Source organism: Vicia villosa, linkage group LG5, assembly GCF_029867415.1.
Source record: "Vicia villosa cultivar HV-30 ecotype Madison, WI linkage group LG5, Vvil1.0, whole genome shotgun sequence".
In the NCBI taxonomy this organism is placed as follows: domain Eukaryota; kingdom Viridiplantae; phylum Streptophyta; class Magnoliopsida; order Fabales; family Fabaceae; genus Vicia; species Vicia villosa.
Window position 1 is genome coordinate 137,938,258 of NC_081184.1, and position 18,017 is coordinate 137,956,274.

The 18,017-nt window shown below is 33.9% G+C and overlaps 4 protein-coding genes and 1 non-coding gene across 7 annotated transcripts; 4 read left to right on the forward strand and 1 right to left on the reverse strand.

Annotated features, from left to right (window-relative positions):
• Positions 1-1,353: 1,353 nt before the first annotated feature.
• Positions 1,354-4,912, forward strand: LOC131607496 (phosphatidylinositol N-acetylglucosaminyltransferase subunit A-like). Of its 3 annotated transcripts, XM_058879501.1 has the most exons (9): positions 1,354-1,629; positions 1,884-2,247; positions 2,338-2,456; positions 3,032-3,186; positions 3,645-3,735; positions 3,898-4,014; positions 4,098-4,201; positions 4,293-4,383; positions 4,486-4,912. In XM_058879501.1, exons 1-9 carry the CDS (start codon positions 1,507-1,509, stop codon positions 4,627-4,629), a joined length of 1,308 nt encoding a protein of 435 aa, XP_058735484.1. In that variant the 5' UTR covers positions 1,354-1,506; the 3' UTR covers positions 4,630-4,912. The 3 variants fall into 3 exon arrangements, with proteins under 3 accessions (XP_058735484.1, XP_058735482.1, XP_058735483.1); XM_058879499.1 differs by having other exon boundaries at positions 1,884-2,456; XM_058879500.1 differs by having other exon boundaries at positions 1,358-1,629; positions 1,884-2,456; positions 4,479-4,912.
• Positions 4,913-5,241: 329 nt separating this feature from the next.
• On the forward strand, positions 5,242-8,437 carry LOC131602711 (protein RTF1 homolog). The gene is made up of 2 exons (XM_058874882.1): positions 5,242-5,546; positions 6,137-8,437. The coding sequence occupies exon 2, from the start codon at positions 6,161-6,163 to the stop codon at positions 8,126-8,128; it is 1,968 nt and encodes a 655-aa protein (XP_058730865.1). The 5' UTR covers positions 5,242-5,546; positions 6,137-6,160; the 3' UTR covers positions 8,129-8,437.
• An 868-nt stretch (positions 8,438-9,305) lies between these two features.
• Positions 9,306-9,378, forward strand: TRNAK-CUU (transfer RNA lysine (anticodon CUU)). The gene has a single exon. It is a non-coding gene; the product is annotated as a tRNA-Lys (tRNA).
• A 142-nt stretch (positions 9,379-9,520) lies between these two features.
• Positions 9,521-10,549, reverse strand: LOC131607498 (uncharacterized). The gene is made up of 2 exons (XM_058879502.1): positions 10,243-10,549; positions 9,521-10,077 (listed from the first exon to the last, which is right to left on the reverse strand). The coding sequence occupies exons 1-2, from the start codon at positions 10,387-10,389 to the stop codon at positions 9,634-9,636; spliced, it is 591 nt and encodes a 196-aa protein (XP_058735485.1). The 5' UTR covers positions 10,390-10,549; the 3' UTR covers positions 9,521-9,633.
• A 1,636-nt stretch (positions 10,550-12,185) lies between these two features.
• On the forward strand, positions 12,186-14,724 carry LOC131605549 (uncharacterized). Its single transcript, XM_058877893.1, has 10 exons — positions 12,186-12,206; positions 12,517-12,785; positions 12,890-12,940; positions 13,061-13,188; positions 13,295-13,385; positions 13,487-13,545; positions 13,763-13,860; positions 14,196-14,258; positions 14,452-14,490; positions 14,572-14,724. The coding sequence occupies exons 1-10, from the start codon at positions 12,186-12,188 to the stop codon at positions 14,722-14,724; spliced, it is 972 nt and encodes a 323-aa protein (XP_058733876.1).
• Positions 14,725-18,017: the final 3,293 nt, after the last annotated feature.

The following is an 18,017-nucleotide window of genomic DNA, read 5'->3' on the forward strand; positions in this document are numbered from 1 at the left end:
ACTTCAACTCATTAGAAAGACATAGTGTTGGCAATGCATGTGCTTGGAGGAGCAGTGAAATTAAGCCTTTGTTGATTAGAGGAAGGTCTAGCCCGCACATTAGGAATGTACTGTCCATAGAAAGGTTGATTTCCATGCCAATGATTTTGAGGAAAGGGATTGCCACTAAATAATATAGGTTGAAACAAACTGATTGTTGAACATGTGCCAGCAATTAAGAGTAGAGTTTCCAAATTTTGAACAAACTTGACATTAAATGTCGGAATTAAAGCCTCTATCACCACGATTTGTTCTATCACCACAAAAATCTTGAAACTCATATTCAATGTTTTGAGATAAAGCCTGTGAAGGTGAGGAATTAGTACTTCCAGTTTGAGGTTCACGGGCATATTAGATTAAGGTGCAACATGAGTAAGATTCAAAAACAAAATATCTGTAATAGACTGCTTTTGGTTAAATGACGTGCATTAATAGTCCGTCATCAGATGTATTTTATTCTATGAATATACAATGTCATTATTAGATTATAAAAGTGATAAATTGACAATATTATGAACTCTATTTTTATAATAGGTCATTAGTTTTATAATAATAAAAAATAAATAAAATAAATATTAGTTGGGTTTAATTTCGGTTTTCATTAATTCTAAAATAATCATCTATAAGTCGGACCGAAATAACCTTATACTATCCAAATTAAATAAATATATCAATCCAACACCAAATTCAATGTGTTTGCCAAAAAAAAAAATTGATGAGTCGATTTCAATCACATTTATTTACCCTCGTAATCTGTAAATTATTGAATAAAGTAATAAATAATACTCCTTCCGTCTCATAATGAGTCATTCATTTGTAATAAAATAATGTCCCAAAATGAATGACTCATTTCAATTTTCAATATACTTTTTCCAATTCTACTCTATAATTAATAAAAAGTTTCCAATACATATAGGGTACTATAATAAAAACAATATTTTCTCTTATTTTTTACATTTTTATTAATTTATTTATATGAAATATTGTATTAAGTCATTGTGGTAAGGTATTAAGTCATTGTGGTAAGGAGGGAGTAATAATCATTTATGGTGAATTCTTATCTACCCAACTCAAAAAGTTGGGTAAGGTTACCTCCTTTGTAAAATGCTTTCAAAATAACAAACATTTGTAGTATTTTAATAAATAATTAAATGTGTTAAATGAGATGGAATCATGTGATTGGTTGGAGGTACACTACCCAACTTTTTGTGATGGGTAGAGAAGTTGTCCCATCATTTATTTTTCACATCTTTACCTTACGCGCGGGTAAGAAGCAAAATCATCGAATCTGTCAGCCATGATGACGCGAAAGTAAATTTGAATATTTGATCGATAAAAACAAACAAACAACACAAAAGGAAAAAAGGAAAACGAAATTCAATTGCTGACCCCAATTCCCAACAATTCTTTTCAATTTCATTCCACCCACATTCCCATCATCACTGCAACAACCATTTGGTTTTCATCATGATAGGTGATCGTGAAAAGCATTCGATTCTTATGGTCTCAGATTTTTTCTACCCCAACTTTGGTGGCGTCGAGAATCACATCTATTACCTCTCTCAATGCTTGCTCAAGCTAGGCCACAAGGTTCTCTCTCTTTACCACTCTTTTCATATTCATTCCTTTTCTCTTTGCTACTTTGCTTACTCTCTACGTATCACATTATTATCATTTTGTTCTTGCAAAATTGAAGTGCTGTTTATCTAAGTACAAGCAATCTAGGTCTTGTAATCGAATTGACTTATTTGACCTTATATACTGTCTATGGTGTATCTGTACATTATTTTTTAAATTGCAACGTTTTTTTACTTAATGAAAATGTGACTACTGGTGATGATCAGGTGGTGGTTGTAACTCATGCTTATGGAAACCGCTCCGGGGTTAGATACATGACAGGTGGTTTGAAAGTGTACTATGTTCCATGGAGACCATTCTTTAATCAGAATACATTTCCAACTTTGTATGGGACACTGCCCATTATAAGGACTATTCTTATTCGAGAACGAATTAACATTGTGCATGGACATCAAACCTTTTCGACGCTTTCTCATGAGGCTCTTATGCATGCAAGAATCATGGGGTACAAGGTTGTGTTTACGGATCATTCGCTGAATGGTTTTAGTGATTCGGGAAGTATTCACATGAACAAGGTTTTGCAGTTTACTTTGGCGGATGTGAGTCAAGCTATATGTGTTTCCCATACAAGTAAGGAGAATACGGTTTTGAGATCTGGTTTGGTGCCGGAGAAGGTTTTTGTAATACCTAATGCTGTTGATACTGCTGTGTTTAAGCCAGCTTTGGAGCGTCCTAGCCGATTGGAGATTGTGATTGTTGTTATCAGTCGACTGGTTTACCGTAAAGGAGCGGACTTGCTTGTTGAAGTTATTCCAGAAGTGTGCCGATTGAATCCTAATGTGAGTTGATCTAAACACTGTCAGGTATCAGCTTGTTTTGCATAGTGAAGTATAAGAAATATGAGCCTAGATTTCTGCCTGATGTCGACATAATGGTATTAACTTACGGCCCCTCTTGAAATGCTTTGCCTTTTTGTCCTGTTGGTGTTTCTTGACAGAAAAAGTTGCAATTTTTATGTTTGATAAATTATTGTCAATGGTGCTTTTGGTTCCACCTTGCGGGATAAGTCTTTTTTTGTTGTTGTTGTGCTTCTTTTGCTGCTATATAAAAGGTTTTCAAAGCTGCTGTTGTGGTCAAATGCAAGAAATAACTAGAGTCCATAACTGTAGAGTCCATAATGTTTTTTAAAAAAACTCTAGTCCCTAACATTTTTGCGATCCTAACTTCAGATTTTCCTCATTTAATTCTATATCTATTGAATCTTAAATGTTCTAGCCTTTTCGATTTTACATATTTCTTGTTCTACGATCATTTTTACCAATAGCTTATTTGATATCACTTAAGAGATACTAATGTACACGTAATCTTACATTTGACAAAAAGTTATGTGCTGATTTATGTATCTCATTTGAAGGTTCGTTTCATTATTGGAGGTGATGGGCCTAAGCGTGTACGGTTGGAAGAGATGAGAGAAAAGAATTGTCTTCAAGATCGAGTTGATTTTTTGGGAGCTGTACCGCATTCACAAGTTCGGTCTGTTCTAATATCTGGGCATATTTTCTTAAACAGGTTTGGCTTCCTGAAAAGTTCTTTCTTTAAATTTTATGGTATGAATTCATACTCCATCAAAATTTGTAATTATCTGTTAAATCTTCTACACTTGTTTTTGCTATGGTTATATTTTGTCTGACATCTACTATACAACACTTCTGGTCCTACACCAGTTTGTAACATGACCTCTCGAGCAAGGGGACACCATTTCACCCAAAATAACTAGTGATTGTTGCTACTTTCTACTTTTTTCTTATGTACATCATTGGTTGGTTAACGTAGCATGCTAGACCTTTGTCTAAATCCACTTCAAACAGTCAATATCTGATCTAAGCTAGGTTGAGTCACAAATACATGTTTTCTGATTCTATGTTATTGATTTGAAGATATTAAGGACATGAACTTTATCATTCTAGGTGTATCCGATGTTATTTATTTTGAATTTATTGTCCTACCTGATCTTTCCACTGTTACAGTTCCTTAACAGAAGCTTTTTGCATAGCCATATTAGAGGCTGCAAGTTGTGGATTGTTAACAGTCAGCACGCGCGTCGGAGGTGTTCCTGAGGTAGGTACCACAAAATTTCTTTCTGTTCTTCTTTGATATATAAATTCCTTTTATGTAGTTTTTCTTTGGAAATTTCCCTTGTGCACGCCAATTTCTTCTCAATTCCTTGATTTTGGAATAGTAGCATGCAAGGGTTGATATATATTCACTTCCATGGTATAGGTTGTACCAGATGACATGATTGTCTTGGCAGAACCTGATCCAAGTGATATGGTGCGCGCAATCCAAAGGGCGATAACTATGCTGCCTAAAATTGATCCTCAAGTCATGCACAATCGAGTGAGTTTCTAGTTCAATTGACCCTTTCCTTTTGCTTTCACTCGGTAAACTAGTTACTTAGTCAATTAATTTATTTTCTGTAGATGAGGGAACTCTATAGCTGGCATGATGTTGCCAAAAGGACCGAAATTGTTTATGATCGTGCTTTGAAGTGTTCCGATCAAAACCTACTTGAACGTCTCCCACGGTAAACACTTTCATAGATTCAATTTGATTCTAATAGAAACATCTAGTTGTAAAACGAAATCCACTGATCATTCTGTTTCAATTATGTTTAGATACCTCTCTTGTGGATCATGGGCAGGAAAGATCTTTTGCTTGGTTATGATCTTCAATTTTTTGCTATGGCATCTACTGGAACTATGGCAGGTATAATAGACTTGAATAGTGTTCCACATTTCTGCTTCTTGATCATGTTTGGTGAGTTTTCTTACTTTTGTTGTTTTGTCTGCTTTCATTATTAGCCTGCAGATGAAATCGAGGAGGCTCCAGATGTTATTCTCTCGCGCAACAGCCATGGATTTGAGGGATGTTGCAGAAAACACAACAATGCAGAAACTCACAAGAATAATAATGATACTAATACACTATGATAGTAATAATAATATTTCATAGGAAAAGATATTTTGTTGTATAGCAAAATAGAAAGATGAGAACTCTGAGCCATCATAGATTAAGATCTTCAGGAAATTGCAGAGGATCCTAAATCTAATCAAGGGTCTTTGATTTTTCTTTATTTATCTATGATCTTTATTGATATGATAAGGTGCAAACAATAATAATGCATTATTTTTTTTATTGATCATAGATCAATTATGATTATAAAAGTGTCATTAGATTGTGCATACGTGCTGTGTGATATTGAAAAATAAACGAAAGTCGTGTGTTTGAAATGTTATTTTTTGTCCTTATTTTATGGATGGATAACGAGGGATAATATTCTGAAAGGTTATTTAAAAAGAATCAATGTTTAATATTTTAAAGTTGATTATTATTATTATTATCTAATAGTAATAATTAATAATAAACTCTTTAATATTTTAACAGTTACCTATATCCAATTAAATGCACAGTTCATTTTCATTATTCACCAAAAAAAAATAGTTGTCTTGAAATAATATTTTCACACTTTAAAAGTAGCTTTAAAAAAATTTAAAAAAAGTAAAAAAATAAAGATAAATGTGTTATTTATGTGTATATACACTTTATAAACTTTAATTTAATGAAATGAAACAAAACAAGTATTGTTAGTTTCAGATCTCAGTGGGAAAAGAAGGTTCCAGCTTCAAACAATTACCACTTTATTCTATTTCTCTCTCTAAAGTGTGCTTCAGATAGTGGTAACAAATAACAACATAGATATAGGATTTCAAAGATTATAACTTTCCACTCAGAATTTTCAACCTTCCACAATCAAGATTCAATTCAAGAAAAAGAAAACCCTCAATTTCTTTATTCAAGGCAATTTCAAATCTGAAGTCAAACCGATTTCCACATCCTCAAAAGTGAGGAACTTCTCTCCCACTGCACCAGTAAGCTTCCAGATCTATCTTTTCTTTCGTTCAAATTTTCTTGCTTTTTTATACATGCATTCAATCATAGATTTTGTTGTTCTTGAACAGTATATTAGAGACTTTTATGATTTGTTGTTACTAGAAATTGTTTTTGCTTATTGATTTTAGGTATGATATTTGCTAATTTTGGAGCTGATTTTTGTGCAAATCAAGTCTAATCTTCAATTCAACATGTTTGGCTGATTTAGCTCAAAGTTGATGTATATAGGATTGTTAGCTTTGGATCATAACTGCTACAGTGCTACTTGTGTGGCTAAGATTTGAAGTCTCATTTATGCATTTAATTAGATGCATTGTTTTATGTATGTTTATTTGGAAACTGTTGGAATTAGATATATACGAAATCGATGATGCTGACGCGGATTATTGATTTATATAACTTGTTTGACAATCTTCCCATGTATGGCAATGAATATTCTTTTGATATTCGGTGCGCGTCGTACCGAGTACTGATGTTGTATATTTTTCCTATCCACTGTTGTGATATGGGTTTAAATAATGATAATATTATTAAGTTTGGTCACTGACATTTACTGTGTGTTGAATAGATTTGAGGAGTCTTCGAGACCGCTATGGCAGATTTGGAAAATTTGCTTTTGGAGGCTGCGGGAAGAACTGGTACAGGTGGGAGAAATCGGCATTCTCTCCCATCTTCGAGGAGACGGCGCGAAGGCTCTTATTCGGATGGTGGGAGTGACTCTAGGGATGATGATTCAGATGATGAGATTAATTATGCGAGCAGAAAGCCGTCTGGGCCGCAAATTCCTCTGAAAAAGAGATTAGATCCGAATGACAGAGACGATGAGTTGGGCAGTCATGAAGAAGCGGATGATGGGCGAAGCGACCGTGAAGGCGATACCAGCGATGAGTCAAATATAGGCGATGATCTTTATAAAGATGAAGACGACAGGCGGAAGCTTTCTGAGATGAGTGAACTTCAAAGAGAGATGATTTTGTCGGATAGGGCTTCGAAAAAGGACGATAAAAGTTTATTGGGAAAGATAGCGTCAAAGCGTGAGAAAGGAAAGGCAGTAATGACTGGAAAGCAGTCTCCCCCGTTGTCATCCTCTCGCATGCGTGCATCAGCCAGATCTGCTGATAGGTCAGCCAAGAATGAAGCATTAAATGAACTGCGTGCAAAGCGATTGAAACAACAAGATCCAGAAGGTCACCGAAGATTGAGAGAAGCATCTAGAAACTCAGGGCCCCGGCACTCTTCCCCACCAAAGCGCAAATCTTTCACATCAGCTAATCTCAGTAGTTCAAGCCATAGTGATAGTGAAAGTAGGTCTCACAGTGATGATGAAGGATCAACTGGGGATGGAGGAATTGCTGACAGTGATGATGATAGGGCATTATCTGGACCCGAGGGTCCATCCTTTCAGGATATAAAGGAAATAACTATCCGCAGGTCAAAACTTGGGAAATGGTTGATGGAGCCTTTCTTCGAGGAGTTAGTAGTTGGCTGCTTTGTAAGAGTTGGAATTGGTAGATCAAAAACTGGACCTATCTACCGGCTCTGTATGGTGAAAAATGTCGATTCCTCGGACCCTGATCGGCAGTATAAACTAGAGAACAAAACTACACACAAGTATTTAAATGTTGTTTGGGGAAATGAAAGTTCTGCTGCTAGATGGCAAATGGCTATGGTAAGCGACTCTGCTCCACTGGAAGAGGAATACAAACAGTGGGTGAAGGAAGTAGAACGAAGTGGTGGCCGGATGCCAAGCAAACAGGATGTGATAGACAAAAAACAAGCTATACATAAAACCATTAATTTTGTCTACTCTGCAGCTACTGTGAAGCAGATGATACAAGAGAAAAAGTCTGCCTCGTCAAGGCCACTAAATATTGCTGCTGAGAAGGATCGACTAAGGAGGGAGTTGGATAGAGCACAAAGTAAGAACGATGACGTAGAAGTGGAGAAGATCAAGACAAGACTTCTAGAATTAGAGGCATCCAGACATACAAAGGTGAAGGACGCCAAAGCTCTGAAGCTGGCTGAAATGAACAGAAAAAACAGGGTTGAGAATTTCAAGAATGCTTCTGAATTAAGGCCAACAAAAACCGGTTTGAAAGAAGGGGATGCGGGTTATGATCCATTTTCAAGGAGGTGGACAAGATCAAGAAACTACTATGTTGCAAAACCGGGTGAAAAAGCTGCCGCTGGAAATATTAGTACTGTTGGTGTAGTCGCTGATGCAGGCAGCAACGGAACTGGAGTACCAGTAACTGCGGAGTCTGGTGTGGTGGCTACTGCCGCTGCCTTGGAAGCTGCTGCTGATGCTGGGAAGTTGGTGGATACAAGTGCTCCAGTGGATCAAGGGACAGAATCAAACACACTCCACGGTTTTGAGCTGCCAATCTCATTAGCATTACTTCATAAGTACGGTGGAGCCCAAGGAGCTCAAGCTGGATTTATGGCAAGAAAACAAAGAATAGAAGCAACAGTTGGATTTAAAATCAAGGAAAATGATGGTAGGAGGCATGTACTGACTCTGTCAGTTGGTGATTACAAAAGAAGAAGGGGGCTTCTCTGAAATTCGTTGCTGCGGTGCAGAATCTAGTTGAGGTATGCTCATGGTTTATCGATCCAAGTACGATTTTTATCGACTGTCATATTGTTGTAACCTTATTATGTATGTTGAACTTTATATAAGTGGTCATGTTTCCACATATCTTTACTTAGCTTTAGTCTTGAACAATAAATTCAAGATAACATTGTAATGTAATATATGATTCGACAATCGCTTATAGCCCGATGATTGGAAGTTAAAGAGAGGACAATTGCTGCAAGATATCTATCCTGCTGATTTCATTATTGTCTAGAAAACTTATGTTTGTTTCAATTTTATGAGTAATCTTACTTAAGCTCTTTAGTTTTCTTATTTTCTGGTCTAGGAATGTTCCCTAGATTTTGGTAGCATCCACTTTCATTTGTGAATATCACAGTGCTAGTTGTTTGGCTGTGATTTTTTATTAATTTCTTGTTGAAAAAAAAATATTAATCTCCTTTGCTAAAAAAATATTGATGCCTTTTAGCAATATTGAAAGTCATTATTTCATTTCAAACCTAGCTTTATAAGCTCGGCTTAATTTAATACTGTAAGCATATTTTACCGTTACTCAGGTGTGAGAAACAAAAGTTCTGCATTAAAGAATAGTCTAATATTTATTGCTTTTCTTGAGTGTTGTGGCTAAAATTGATTTTCATTATGATTTTGTAAAATTATTTTGGTACAAGTATATTGAATTTAAAATCGTTATTTTAATTTTGTATATTGTCACGTGTAAAAGCAAATTGAACAATAAGGATAAAAATAACAATTTCAGGTTAACTTTCTAAATTGCAATTTCAAGCTAAAATCGATTTTGATGCAAATCAATTTTATGCTCTAATAATAATCTTTTCACTCCTAAAAGTAATTTTACTTAAATTTATAGTTCAACAAAAATAATTATAATATAAAAGGTACAAAAATCAAAACCAGCAATGCATTGACAAGAATGACAAGAAGCACAACATTTGTTGTAGCATTTGTGTTTTCATCTCAAGATCCATTAGAACACCATTAATGTCCAAAACTCTAAACTAAAATGAGAAATAATTCATTCATTATCCTTTCACTTAAATGTTCACTACTTCTTTCATCTTATTATGTCTGTAACAGTTCGGTTATTTATACAGATAAAATAGAATTTAGAGCCAGACAACAAGCCCGTCTAGCTCAGTTGGTAGAGCGCAAGGCTCTTAACCTTGTGGTCGTGGGTTCGAGCCCCACGGTGGGCGTTTGTTTTTTTTATTTTGGTGATTTTTGTCATTTTCTGTGTTATGTCTTAATAACTGTCAACACGAAGTTATAGAATATTAATACACTAATTTTTTACTACACGAAGTTATAGAATATTAATACACTAATTTTTTACTAGCATTTATCACAAGGAAATAAATTATTATTTTTTGATTGAACAATGAAGTAAAGTATTACTACAATGTAATTACACCAAAAATAACCACTGTAAAAAAACGTTAATACTCAACCAATCAATCAGCCTCTTGCAACCCACCTAGCACAACCGACCCAGCGAACAAACCAACCGCCCCGACACCAAGAGCCGCCGCCACGACGGCCTGAACAACAACCAGAGCAGTAGAATCATCCGGAATCAGAACAACGGTCGCAATAGCCGCAACAAGCGTAGGAAGCGACAGAGAAGCCAAAACAGAAGGAGAAAAAGTAGCGAGTTTCTCCAATAAGCTGAGTAAACCAAGCTCTTCCGCCTTAGAAAACAAACCTAATTTCTCAATAGAAGATAGCGTTACACCTAACTCCTCAGCTTTGGATAACAACCCCGCTTTCTCCACGTTGCTCAGAACTTTCCTCTTCTCGATTTTCTTGAACACGTCCACTTCAACTTCTTCGCTTCCCTCGTAGAATATCCCCGCTCCGAACCATTCCTTCTTCCAGTTATCGTTGTACTTGTTCACCTTTCGCATCCAATTCAATTCAATTAAATATCGTTAAGTCAAATTAATCGATAGTGTGCAAAGACATTTAACCATGTTCGAATCCGCAACATCTCAATTATTCATATTTAAATGAGAAATTCTAAAAATAAATAAAAATGATTAAGAGGATGTTTAGTGTAGTACCTTGTTTTTGGGAGCCATGGCGACGACGGTTAGAGGTAGTTTACTGTTACTTGAGGGAGTGCGGAATGGGGTATGGTGACGGAAGATGCGGTTGTTAGTGTGAACATGACGGAGACAGAGAGCTGAGGTCGGAGCAGGCACCGCCATGGATAGATGATTGATTGATGATGATGCGGACGCTTGATTCTCAATCTCAACTGCCACGTCGGATAAACGACAGAATAAAGTACTGAGCTGAGATAAACATTTTTTTTGTTACGCGAGATCTTGCTGCTTCATTTCCCACCACTCGTATTGTTGCTACCTTTATCTATCTTCTTTATCTATCTTTTCCTTTTTCATATCTATGTCATCAATTACACTAATTTTTATCTTTTAATTATATAATTTTAACTTTTCTTCACTTCGTGCCACATCACAAAATTAAGGATAGTTTGAGTCTAATTCAACTAAATATTAGTCAATTATCTAATTTTTGTTACATTAAAAATATGGTTTGCAAGAAAACAAATTGTTAACCAATATTTATATATTATTATAACTTTATTTTCGTTGCATTTGAATCAAGACAAACACAAATTGCTTGAGAGATAGTATCGATCACTTAAAGTAGTTGAGTAATGCTATTCTTACACCATATTTGTACACTAATACTTACACCAAACACTGTTCACCGTATTTATACGGTGAACAGTGTTTTTTAAAATAAAATAAAAATATTTATAAAAAATATTTTTTATTTTAAAAATTACAGACAACACTGTTCATGTAGGGACGTGCATTAACCAATTTCATTACTGCATTAACCAAGTTTTTATACTGCATTAACCAAGTTTGATGACTGCTAAAAATTATTTTTAATACCTGGATGTTGCATTAACCAGCTTCATTACTGCATTTACCAGATTTTTACACTGCATTTACCAAATTTGGTGACTACTGTAAAATACTGTTCATGGGTGTAAGAATAACATTATTCAAATTTGGTTAATGCAGTGTAAAAATTTGGTTAATGCAGTAATGAAGTTGGTTAATACAATATTCAGGTATTAAAAATAATTTTTAACAGTCACCAAACTTGGTTAATGCAGTGTAAAAACTTGGGTAATGCAGCAATGAAGTTGGCTAATGCAACATCCAGGTACTAAAAATATTTTTTAGCAGTCATCAAACTTGGTTAATGTAGTGTAAAAATTTGGTTAATGCAGTAATGGAGTTGGTTAATGCACGTCCGTACATAAACAGTGTTGTCCGTAATTTTAAAAATAAAAAATATTTTTTATAAATATTATTATTTTATTTTAAAAAACACTGTTCATTGTATAAATACGGTGAACAGTGTTTGGTGTAAGTATTGGTGTATGAATATGGTGTAAGAATAGCATTTCTCCTTAAAATAAGGTTGTTTCAAAATATAAGTTCCCAATGCATATTGTTCACTCTTTTTTATCATCTTTCCTTCTCCCTCTTCCTTCTAATTCTACCATCAAAGTTTCCTTCAAACTTTGTTTTACCGAAAACTATTTTAATCTATTATCTGGTTTTTGAGTTCCACATGGCGAGACCATTTGAGCTGGTGAAGGACATCAATGATACAAATGAGTTGTGAAAAATAGTCATTTGAATCCATCACAAATGGACTGTTGTTAATAAAAATAAGGAACACTTTGAGATGGTAGTCGTTGATAACGATGTAAGCCTTTTTCTGAACTTTCATCATTGTTTGATTTGCATTCTTTAAATGGGTTTTTCCTTTGCTCTGCATCTGAAACGTTTTGTTAAATCTGGTTTCTTTTCTTCTTATATTTGTCATATGAGCTTTGTTTTGATGAAATCAAAACTTTGACTAAAATGGACTGCTTTCATTTTTTAACGGAACCTGGTGTTTTCAACTTTGTGTTGTTTAAATGAACTTGTGTGTCAATAGAACTTTTTGTTGTTTAATGGGAGCTTTGGGTTTAAAGGTAAATCAACACTCTGTTGAACCTGGTATGCAGTTTTTCAATGCAACTTTGTGTTGTTTAAAGGGAGCTTTGTGGTTGTATAAATGCTCATTTGTCATTATATCAACTTTCTTTTTAATCTGGTTTGTATTTTTTCAATGGAACTTTGTGTTGTTTAAAAGGAGTTTTATAGCTGTAAAAATGCTCATTAGTCTTCAAATCAACTTTTTTTTTAAACTGGTTTGCATTTTTTCTATGGAATTTTGTGTCTCATGAACTCTCCCTATTTACATCCAACTGACACATTTTTGTTATACATTATGCCATACAGGGTTCTGATATACATGTGAAAGTTCCTAATGCTATTAAACAAGCATATGATTCTTTGTTAACATTCAGTAACACTTATACAATTTCAAAATTTCAAGTGTCCTTGAATGATCTGTTGTTCAAGCCTTTAGATCATAAATTTATGTTGACATTTACTGATGGAACATCAGTTAATGACAAAAACAAACATGAAATACCTCCAAAATCACTCAATTTCACACCTTTTATTGATATTATAAGTGGAAAATTGAAAAAGGGATGTTTTAATAGGTTTGTGCAACAAACTCTCCTTATTACATGTTAAACCTATTAAGTTAATTTATTTATTCGTTTATATTATTGTTATGATATAGTTTTTTTTCATTATTTTTCAGATGTTATAGGAATGGTAGTAGAGATTGGTTACTCACAACTTCAAAAAGGAAGTAAAAAACAACATATCAATTTGTTGTTGAAGGATTTATCGTATGTGTATTACTGATGTATTATGGTCTGTGAGGTTGTGTTTTATGTTATTCTAACTTAAGTTAATTTTAAATGTGTAGTAACAACAACCTAAATTGCACTTTGTGGGAGGGATGTGCATTGCAATTCCATGATTTCAATAAAGATAGGAAGGACTTTTCTTTGCCATCAATTATTATTTTGCAATTTGCCAAAGTCAAGGTGGAAGGTGTATTTAATTTGTTTGCACTTTAAGTTTCCGTTCCTATAACTATCTATATTCTACATACTTCTGAAATCACCAATTATGATAAATATTTTTTTAATTCATGTAGGCAAATTTCCATTATGTGTTTCAAATACATTCAACGTTACTAAGTTGCATGTCAATGATGATTTACCTGAGATTAAAAATTTTCTAGATATGTAACACATTCTCACTATATATACTTATATTATAAGACAACATGCATATAATCAAATTTTTACATCTGATCTGTATTCCAACTATTTTCATTATATTGTAGCATGCCAAAATTGACTATCGTTGACTGTTCAAGTCAAGGTTTGAGTTTACAATCACAAAGTTTGTCTCGAGCTTCAGGATCTTCTCAATACAGTCCTTATGATAAACTAATGTATAAGGTTGTTGTTCTTCCTCTAGGGGACATTATCAAACTTAAAGAAGTAACCACTTCATCCTATTTATGATATTTCTTCATTTTTATTGTTGCCTGAACATAACATATATCCAATAGTTTTATTCCTGTCGTTTCATTTTCATATTACTCAATGTGTTACAGTCGCTAAAGTGAACAAACTCGAAGCTGCTCAAGGAGGTTGGTGTTACCAAAGATGTCATGAGTGTCCTAGAGTTGCGAAAGGAGATCAACCAACTTATGTCTGTATTGGTGGCCACAAAACTGAAACTGAAATATAAAGGTAAATTTTAAGTATTCCATACACCTTATGTACCTATTAAGATCTCCATGAACGCCTAATTGGATCAATTTTTATCCCATATATAAGATTTTAATTGAAGTTGATAATGCTTGAGCCAAAGCTACTTTTGTTATATGGGACCGCGGGGCTTTTTAACTATTGAACTTCACTGCAACTTAAATGCACAACAACGTGTTTGAGGTCAAATACTACCATATAACAAATATTGTATATCTCTATTTGGACCTGTTGTCTATTTAGTTACTAAATCGATATTGCAATAACTTTAAATAGGTTGGGATAAGTGACCCTCTTGAATTTCCGTTGGCACTGGATGCTTTGGTGGGTTTGACCATGGTTTTTAAAGTCAAATGACAACCATTATGGGAAAATGCATTTGTTGACTCTATCTATCAAGATGAAACTTTCAAACAATATATACTTCATTCCTTCGGCCGAGATTTGGTACTGATTTTTCCCTAATTTATGTAGTAATAACATATCACAATATCATATTTTCACTTAATTCATTTGATTACATTGTAATTAGACTTCGTCTCAATCCATTGTCACTCCAAATCTTACGCAGGTAATTTTTTTCCCAATTCTTATTTATATTATAAAGCTTATTTGCTTAATTTATGACACTTCTACTTTTCTTACTTTGCAGACCAATGAAAGTGTTGTTGACCCTGTTACACCAACATCAGCTTCAAAAAGGATTGCTCTAAAAGGTTCAAATGATTTTACTCCTTTGTCTCAGTGCTGTGATGGAAAAGAGCCTTCCACAAAACTGAAGAAACATATAAAATTAGAGAAGTAGCAGAATTTTCAAAGAAATCCCAAGTTATTGCATGAAATATTTTGTAATATAACGAATCCAGTAGTAATGTTATTTCCTTTTAGGACCAATAAACTAACTATGGCTTCAATCAACCTTTGTAACATATTGTACTACCTATTATAAAATTTAGAAGTACTTCTTTGTATCCATTATCTATGTTTTTTATATTATTAAACTACTTTCCACAAGTAATTGTCAGTCAATTTATCTGTATTCCCACTTGATAAAGGCTTTTAAAAAAAATTCAATTTTTTCAATTTCAATCTAACAACTTGGATTATTTTTTTCATTTACCTTTACAGTCATCATTTAATTTTCTCCAATGTTATATGTATCTGGTAATTATAAAAGTGTTATCTTAGCCTATGGACCCATTTGAACCAGAACTTTTTCAACTTTTAAAGACATCAATCCATTTGCAATTACTTTGACTTTTGTAAGAAACATAATATATTATAGTATGTTCAGTGATAGTACACATTTTCCTTTTTATATTTCTTCATATATGTACTGCATATGACATGTCTGATACATTGAGATCCAGATCATGCTTCATTTCTTACATTATAGATTTGTTTCCATCTGTACAACAACTTGCAGACTAAAAATATATGCACCATATATCGTTTTTCTATACATAGATTCAATATTATATGATTTTCCTACTAGGGATAACCATACCGCCTTTTGCAACTTTATAGGTTCATCATCAAGTTTATGCTTTGACTTTTCACCCCTTCTCCTAAGAAATTATGCAACCCCAATCTTCCAAACCACCAAATATTCAATTTTTAAAATTTGGTTTTAAAATTTTTAACTGTCCCACCAAGCCTTTTTCAAACGCCTTTATCTCTTTTACATCATCTGTTTATGCATTTCAACCATTACTTCAAAATGTTACTCCCATTCCAAGGTTGGCTTCGATGCAACATACACCTCTTACAACAATTGCATCAAATATAACACACATTGCTTCTTCAAGTGGTCATCACACAAACACAAAAATTCTAAAAAGGCCCATATTTTTTGTGTTGTATAGACAAAATCTTATCAACAACTTCAATTCCTTCATACCTCCTTAACAACATGATTTAAATGATATACACGAACAACATAATGTTGCCCCGACTGCGTTTTTAGAAAACCTCCACTATCCATTTTATACAAACTTGACCACTGCTGAGTTCTCAAGTGATGACACATGCGGTCAAACAAATTCTGAAAACACAATCAATCATAATTCTTATTCAGACGAATGTGAAATTTCAGTTCCTTTAATGAATAGTCATCTCGAAGGTGACATTTTATTCCCTTTCACAACTTTATAGATTTCATATCACATATAATGTAGATTGAATTCTTAATAAATATTTACTGATTATCCAACTACAGTTTACTTTGATATTGGAGATCCTGTATGGAAATGCACACATTGTAATATGTCTATGTGGCATCAAGAGCGTAAATGGAAATCAAGACATTCACTTGTTCCAAAGTTCCAACAATGTTGCAAGGGAGGTAAAATTGTATTGCCACTACTGGGAACTCCACCACCTTTACTAAACACACTAATGTTTGATCACAATTTAAAAGAGGCAAAAAATTTCTAGAATAACATCCGAACCTACAACGCAATGTTATCATTTACATCACCTGGAATGAATTTTGACACAACCAATAATAAGGGAGGATGTCCTCCTACTTTGCTTCTTGAAGAAGGACAGCCTCCTAAACATGCTCAACTGTATATCTTTGACACAGACAATGAATTGGAAAACAGAACGCAGTGTTTCAGGTTTTTCTTTTTTCCTCATTTACTTTATTTTATATGGTATTCCCCACTTTGTTTATTTCATGCATTTAATTTGATATCATAGGGACAACAAACATATTTGCAAGTTGATTGTAACAAACTTGAAATTGATGTTAGATGAATATAAACCTCATGCCAAAGCTTTTAGGATGGTGTTAGCTAAGAATTTTCGACTAGTTCTTAAAAGACTTGGAAAGTTTGAGCAGAATTCCACATAAATGGAAGCATGTCGATAAAAGGAGGCTGGAGGAGAGTCGACTACCATAAGAGATCGTCGAAAGAGGATCAACCTCAGAAGAGTGGTCAGGTGGTCGAAGGGTTGACAAAATACTTAGTGAAATTTTCCTTAGGATTTGAAATGGGGAAAGAAGGCGTGGTAAGCAGTAACGGAAACGTGGGAAGTGGCCAGGAGCGTTTCTGCATGAGGTTTGACGTGGATGACTGGGATTGTCGATGTAGAATAGCACTTATATTTTGTTGTCTATATAAACCAACGTTAAGTTAAATTTTAAAGGTTGCATTTGTTACATTGTAAAGAAAAGCTCAAAGTACCACATTCAAGAGAGAAATGAGCAATTTCTAACATGTATGCATGCGTCCAACTTTTAATTTAAAAGTAATTTAAGTTCAGTCTTTATTTTTACAAGTATTTACTTTTACATTGCCTTGTTGTTTTGTCTTAATTTGTTTTCAGAACTTCATTGATTTATCACTCAAATCCAAACAATACCATTCAAACTTTATTGTTTTTTTAAAAACTTAACCCAAAGTTTTAGGATTTTTGTAGTCGATCCTGCAACTAACCTTCAATAAGAGGCTAGATACTATTTGCCTAAAATTTGTGTAAACAGATGGCAAGGAATATGTTGAAAGAAATAGGTTACCAAGATTTGAAACTTAAAATTATTTCGGAGAGATCTATAGACGGTGGTGTCTATAACCTCCCCACTGTATCTGAAGTTACTGCTCTGATAGTTGGTGACGTAGACACCACATCCAAGAAAGATTTCACTGTTCGACACCGTGATGGTCATTTACAACGAATATATGAGTTTCATTCAAGTTACCTTTCCTATAAATATACCCTTTGATTTTTCCATATGGTGAACATGGCTACAGGGATAACATATTACACAAGTATAAGCATGAACATGTTATTACAAAGAAAAATATTCAAACAATCAAAGATTGGTTATGTTTCTGATTGCAAGAATAGACAAACGAGGCTAAAACGTTGTTGCATTAATGGAGACTCTTCCAACAATTTTTAGTTAATGGCTACACAAAGATGGAAATAGAGCGTCTAAATTGGTTGCGGAAAAATCAATCCAAGCTACGAGTTAGAAAATATTTAAGGGTGGATGAACAAAGTGAAAATAGTAACCAGTAACAACATACAAAAACTGGCAGGAGAGTCGTTTTACCTTCCTCATTTGTTGGTAGCAAGAGATATATGGAT

Excerpts from the sequence above, each read along its gene's own strand:
- LOC131607496 (XM_058879499.1), top strand. The coding sequence starts at position 1,507 with ATGATAGGTGATCGTGAAAAGCATTCGATTCTTATGGTCTCAGATTTT. Across the intron at positions 1,630-1,883 it reads TGCTCAAGCTAGGCCACAAG|GTGGTGGTTGTAACTCATGC; the intron begins GTTCTCTCTCTT and ends GGTGATGATCAG. Across the intron at positions 2,457-3,031 it reads TGTGCCGATTGAATCCTAAT|GTTCGTTTCATTATTGGAGG; the intron begins GTGAGTTGATCT and ends TCTCATTTGAAG.
- LOC131607498 (XM_058879502.1), bottom strand. The coding sequence starts at position 10,389 with ATGGCGGTGCCTGCTCCGACCTCAGCTCTCTGTCTCCGTCATGTTCAC. Across the intron at positions 10,078-10,242 it reads CCATGGCTCCCAAAAACAAG|GTGAACAAGTACAACGATAA; the intron begins GTACTACACTAA and ends TGGATGCGAAAG.
- LOC131605549 (XM_058877893.1), top strand. The coding sequence starts at position 12,186 with ATGGGAGCTTTGGGTTTAAAG. Across the intron at positions 12,207-12,516 it reads TGGGAGCTTTGGGTTTAAAG|GGTTCTGATATACATGTGAA; the intron begins GTAAATCAACAC and ends TATGCCATACAG. Across the intron at positions 12,941-13,060 it reads CTCACAACTTCAAAAAGGAA|TAACAACAACCTAAATTGCA; the intron begins GTAAAAAACAAC and ends TTAAATGTGTAG.
- LOC131602711 (XM_058874882.1), top strand. The coding sequence starts at position 6,161 with ATGGCAGATTTGGAAAATTTGCTTTTGGAGGCTGCGGGAAGAACTGGT.